The sequence below is a fragment of the Alligator sinensis genome, unplaced genomic scaffold (assembly GCF_000455745.1).
Source record: "Alligator sinensis unplaced genomic scaffold, ASM45574v1 scaffold14_1, whole genome shotgun sequence".
NCBI classification, from domain to species: domain Eukaryota; kingdom Metazoa; phylum Chordata; order Crocodylia; family Alligatoridae; genus Alligator; species Alligator sinensis.
In genome coordinates, this window is record NW_005842709.1 from 297,409 (window position 1) to 303,369 (window position 5,961).

Sequence of the window (5,961 nt, forward strand, 5' to 3'; positions counted from 1 at the left end):
GGCGCCGCCAACGCACCCCCTGCTCCTCCGGGACCGCGGGAACTAGCCCCACCGGAGCCGGGGGGACACGCGGCAGGAAACCACTGCACCCGCACGGGGCACCAGGGCGTGGCAGGGCCAGGCGTCCCCGTCCCCCTCCTCCCCCCACCCCTGCCGCGGCCGAGCGGTCAGGCGAGGGCAGCCAGCCACCGCGGGGAGTCCATCTGCGGAGAATTCTCACCGGATCGCTTTCCAGGGATGCAATCTACCTGGGGGGTTGTCTTAAATTGAAGTCATCTTGGTTTCAGGTAGATACGGTGTAAGAGGTAGCAAGCAGGACTCATGGGTCAGCAGCTGTGGAATTGCCAGCCAGCATCACTCCAAGGAACGCACAGCAGCTCGCATGATAGGAAGCCCTGCCTGGAGACTACACTGCTTTATAGCAGTGTATTCAAATGGCACATTAAATCCACCAACAATATGAAAAACATGAGTAGCCCAAATCAGCTTGGGAAGCAGGTTTTGGGTTGTTTTTTTTTAAATGGTTTATTCACAGACTAGTTAGCAGCAGGTCCTGTGGTTACTTTCCTGAGAGAGGAAGTACCTACCTACCTGCCCAGTTTCTTGTTTGCACAATGTCTGCAACTGTTGCGGTGAAAAAAGCTTGTGGATTTGGGTATTTTTGTTCTCTCCTTCTACAAGACTTTAAGAGACGCTTGTTAAGGTAGCTGGGGATTTTAATCGTGCTCTAACTCACTGCAGTCTACCCAGCACATCCAGGCTGGCTTCAGCACTTCCAAGAGAACATGCAGAACCAGCCTTCCTGGGGACAGGGACAGAACAAATGCTACCTCCAGCCAGGGCATTCTGCCTTCCATTCCTCTACACCAGGGTTGTTACTGAAGGTGCAAGAGTGCACAAAAAGTTGCTTCGTGCACCTGAAAGACGAGTCAAGGATTCTCCCCACCCAGAGTCGGGCTCTTCCTTGGGGAAGCACCAAGTACCTGCTTTAGATATGCAGCCAGACCCCAAGAAAGACCCACCTAGGTACTTACACAGACCAGGCCAAGCCACTTCAAACTTGGGCAGCTCCATGGGGCTCACGCAGTGCTCACTACAGTCACCTCAAAAGAAATGTTTGGAAAGCAGTAGTTGATCCTAAGGCTGGGGTGTGCAAAATGGCAGATTCGTCCAGCAGCCAGACTCCATTTTCCAGCAACCCCTGCCTGCACAGCTGGGACCAGTCTCCATGGTGACCCCAGCCAAAGCTGTGCTATGATAGCACAAGGCTGAGGTCACCACGGAGGCCAGCCCCAGCCACGCTGGCAGGGCAAGGGGCTGCTCCGGAGCCACTGGAATCTTGCAGCAGGGGCAGCTTGGTCCAGGGCCAAGGCAGAGCTGCAATCCACTGCCTATGCACCCCTGCCTGGAGCATTTAGGCTACAGATTGTGGCTCTGCCCTAGCCCAAGACCAAGCTGCCTCTGCCGCAAGATCCTAGTGGCTCCGAAGTAGCCTCCTGCCCTGTTGCACACCCTGCCAGCATGGCTGGGGCCAGTCTCCATGGCAACCCCAGCTTTGCTATCATAGTGCAGCTGCACTGGGGTCTCCATAGAGACCTCCAGCAGCCATGTGGGCAGGGGCTGCTGGGAAATGGAGTGCATTGTTAGCCGGATTCAGCCTGCAGACTGGACTTTGCTCACCCCGTCTTAGGGCATCAAATGCTGCCTCCAAGCTCTTGACCAACAAATGCCTCTGTGGAAGAAACTCAGGAGTTGGTCGGCAGGTCAGACAGAGCATCAACCTACTGTCCATGACAAGGCATAGGAAGATGTCTGGGTGGGAAAAAGGGGCATTGAGATGCATTGTTTCCAAGAATGCATTTTTTTCATACAAGACCAGGTGGTTTCACTGGGTAGATGGCTGCAGGCCCTGGCTCTCCCATGAAGACGCAGAGGATTTGCTTGCAGTTGTGCTGGAGCTATTCCAGGAAACCAAGTCATTCACTCAGTCCTTTGCCCAGCATCTTTTAAAGATAAAGAAATAGGCTTGGCTTCCTGCTGCTTTCACACCATAGTAAGGATGTGCCTCTTTCCCATTCTGCTGACTTCATCAGTCATACCTCCATTGGATCCACTCTGGCCATGTACCTAGCCTCCGTAGGCCTTCAGTCACTGTCACTCTCATCACTGTCGCTGTCCTCTTTCTCTTTCTCCTTCTCCTCCTCCTTTGGGGCCTCAATCTCCTCTCTCAGGTCAGCAAAGAAGTCGTCTCCACCCCCAAAGGCTTTGCGGCTCAGGGCCTTCAGCTGCCCACCCTTCTTCCTCTTCCTGTAGTCATCCACCACTATGGAGCTGAGTGATGAGATGTCCCAAAACTTCACCTTCTGGTCATGGCCACAGCTGGCCAGGAGCTGCCCAGTGTGAGACTTGGCTAGCTGTTCAATGGGCTCTCCCAGGTGTTGTCCGACACTGCCAATGACCCGATTTGGCAAGATATTCACAGCCCTAGGACAAAAACAGAAGCATAAATTAACATCAAGTCCGCTCTGCAATAGCCATGCATACTCCCACACCCCTTGCATTGATCAGCAGGGGGTTCAGAGATACAGCTTCAGGAAGCAGTAATGTGGGACCAATATTCCAGCCCTTCTGACTGTAACAGTCATGACTCCCTTGGAACAGCTGGAAGCCAGGAAGGAAAATGCTCTGAGAACAAAGCCACCCAGAGAGACAGACAGAAGAAAGAAGGCAGGATTGTTTTTGTTCCCTCCAGTTAAACTGTCTCCATCCTTGGAAGAGATCTCCACCAATGGTCCTTTTGTGGATGCACCTAGAGCAGGGGTGGGCAAAATGCAGCCCGCCAGGACATTCTATCCAGCCTGTGGGGCCCCTAAAAAAAAAAAAAATGTAGAAAATTAATATATATCTGCCCCTGGCTGCCTGTCATGCAGCCCTTGATGGCTTGCCAAAACTCAGTGAGTGGCCCTCCACCTGAAATAATTGCCTGCCTCTGACCTAGAGGGATCCATTAAATTAGGGGCAGGCAATTATTTCGGGTGGAGGGCCACTTACCGAGTTTTAGCAAGCCATCGAGGACTGCATGACAGGCAGCCAGGGGCAGATAAATATTAATTTTTTAAGTTTTTTAGGGGCCTCGCGGGCGGGATAGAATGGCCTGATGGGCCGCATCTGGCCCATGGGCTGCAGTTTGCCCACCCCTGCATTAAATACTTCAGATCCATTCCCTGGTGTCAGTTTTGCTTACAGCATGTCCTCCATGACTTTGTCCCTAAAAATGCCATGGCAAGGGGGATCCCATCCTTCCCTTTGGAACCTCTTCCTCACTTCCACTTATCAGTTCAAGGTCTCTCCTGATAGTTGGCCTGTTTCCTCCCCGCTCCGTTCCCCAAGCCTCCCATCTTGTCTTCCCTGCTATCTGCCATTTTCAAATCCTGTCTTAATATCCTCCCAGCCCTGCAAGAAGCCTCCTTTCCCAGCGGCCCTTCTGGGAGGTATCGGGGTCACCAGACACTCTAACCTGATTACTCCATCAATGGAGCCTGTGCATAGGACATTCTCTGTGACTGGGACCATGCAGTCGATGGACTCTGCCTTCACCGCAAAGCGGTCACTGGTAGCACCAAAGCCATTCCAGTTGAATAGATAAATGGTTCCCTCACTGGAGCCGCAAGCCACTTTCTTCCCCCTCTGGAAGAGAAGAGTTGAGCTGAAACTGCAGCACATCAGGATTTTCCCCTTCCGTCCCCATAAGAATCCTAACAGCAATGGGTCAAAGTTCAGTGGACAAGAGATAGAAGGAGCTCCTTTCTTCTTAGCCCAGAAGTAAAAGACGAAGGGGAAGTAAGCTCATGTATTTAACTGAGGGCATGTCTACAACTGGTTTGGGCAAGTTAACGCCCTTCACTGTCTACCTTACTGTTTCCCTGCAGGAACTTGCAGAGAGCACAGGAAAGAGAGACATTGGGCAAATGGATTCTTTAGAGGAACAGAAAACTCATACAGCCTTTCTAGGAATCACAACCCATACTTGTCTATTCTGCACTTCACTAGTTACAGGCTGTAGACAGTAGGTCTAGGCTCACTAGGAAGTATAAGCCCCACCCCCAAAAGCTACAGGATGGCCATTAGCTACATAGCAATACAAATGACAAAACAGGAACAGGAGTGAAGATCACAACCCAGGGTCGGAACTGTGCAATCAGGGACACGGGTACCCAAGGAAAGAGTAGGGAGGGGTTGGTAAGCTAGCTGGGAGAAGCTGCCTGGTCAGGGACCTGCAGAGGGAAGTCCTCTGTTTGGGTTGGAAAGGCTTGTACTGCAGGGGCAAAGGCCTGCAGAGGGAACCTCCTGTCTGCATGTGGATGTTGGTTGCAAGGCATTCAAAAAAGCCACACCTGGCCCAGCCACAGATGTGTCTTGAATCTAGGACTGCGTGGTCAATAGGCAACTAGCCTACCACTGCGCTATCAGAACAGGCAGGATGCAGAAGGGCCAGTGGCATACTTCCTGTGGTACACTCTGGTGAGTTCTGAACTCTGGCAAGTTGCAGAGAAGTGGAAGGGGTAAGCTGAGGAACACAGCCTCCAGCCCTGCAGCACAGGAGAGCTCCTGAGGAGGGGCAAGGCTGACATCAGGGAGCTAAAGGTTTGTAATGCAGATAACCAGTACATTTAGGCTCAAGTGAGAGCTGGGCAGCAGCCCTAAGGTAGCAGTAGAAACATAACTTTAGAGATCTCGGACTCAAAAGGCTGACTATTAAAGGACCCTGGAGAAGCCAGTGCTGCTCCCATGAGAAACGGCTTTCCAGGGACAGGGAAATTAAGGCCTTTGCTTTATGGTAGGCCCCGTTATACCTCCCCCGCATGGAAGTTGAAAAAACCCACGCAGACAGCACTTGCTCAAAGATGGCCAGTAAGTACTTACCTTCATCAGAGCAATGGATGTTAGGTCTCCATTTTGAGACTCTGACTGCAGCTCAAAGCGACGTCTTTTGAGATTGAAGACACCCATGGTTCCATCGCCACTGCGGGAATCAAACCAGCATGTTGCACTGTCACTTGGATGTGGAACTCTTCGCTTTCTTCCCTACCCTGGCTAGTCAGATTCTTATGCAGACCCAAAGATAACTATATGTAAGGGAATGTAAGTGACCCCCTCAGTTCGGGAAGTGCTTTGGGATTTTCCAGGAAGAAAAATCCAATTTAAAGACTAAGACAAGGGATGGCAACCTTCTGCCATGGGTTGAGCCATGCTTGCAACCTGAGCCCCTGCCACAGGCCACAAACCTCTGACCCCGCCCCCTGCCAACCAAGTGCTCAAGCTGCTTGTGCTTGCCCTCCCTGCAGACACCCAGCCTCTCTGCAGCAAGGGTAAGTGTACGCAGGACAGAGCAGCAGGATCTACAGTGGGGACATGAAGCACTGTGCAGTATGTCTGATCTCCTGTGCTGCTGCTGGTTGGGTCACACCTTCCCCATGCTGGATCCAACTTCTTTGCAGGCCAGGCCAGATCCACTTGGTGAAAATGATCCCTTCTCTCACCCTTGAGGAAGTTTGCTTTCAGCTGCCCCAGTGGAGGGTTTGCAGCCCAGCAGGCCAACAGGAACACAGAAGCCATGACTTTCCCTGATGATGTGGCCAAAAGCAGGGAGCCTAGCATTACCTGGTGGTGAGCAGGAGCTTCTTGTTCTCATCTATTGACATGCCACTGATGTATTCCTCATGCTGCTGCATCTCCATGAAAGCAGTCCCTTTGCGGAGATCCCACACCTTTAGCATTCCATTGTCATCTCCCGTGGCAAACAGGTGCTCATCTATCACCAGTAGGCTGTTCAAGGCAGAGCTGCAGAGACCCCCCTACCTCTTTATAATTATCAGCAGAGTCATGGGCTGACTGTGGCAGCAACAGAACCATTCTACCTTAGGCAGCCCTGTAACTTTTTCCCCCTCCTCACCCCCTCAG

At 52.1% G+C, this 5,961-nt stretch overlaps 1 protein-coding gene and 1 pseudogene across 6 annotated transcripts in view; both read right to left on the reverse strand.

The window, feature by feature from the left end:
- The window catches only part of LOC102386294, an 18,725-nt pseudogene extending 16,602 nt beyond the window's left edge, over window positions 1-2,123 (reverse strand).
- WDR55 (WD repeat domain 55) overlaps window positions 507-5,961 on the reverse strand; it is a 9,189-nt gene continuing 3,734 nt past the window's right edge. For 3 of the 6 annotated variants that reach the window (XM_025216109.1, XM_025216111.1, XM_025216113.1), the window contains 4 exons: window positions 5,662-5,841; window positions 4,924-5,023; window positions 3,518-3,687; window positions 507-2,484 (listed from right to left, as the gene is read on the reverse strand). In XM_025216109.1, the coding sequence (XP_025071894.1) occupies window positions 2,145-2,484; window positions 3,518-3,687; window positions 4,924-5,023; window positions 5,662-5,777 (726 nt within the window). In that variant the 5' untranslated portion in view covers window positions 5,778-5,841 and the 3' untranslated portion in view covers window positions 507-2,144. Of the gene's footprint in view, window positions 2,485-3,517; window positions 3,688-4,923; window positions 5,024-5,661; window positions 5,856-5,961 lie in introns of all 6 variants that reach the window. The other 3 variants (XM_025216112.1, XM_025216110.1, XM_025216114.1) reach the window with 3 other exon arrangements.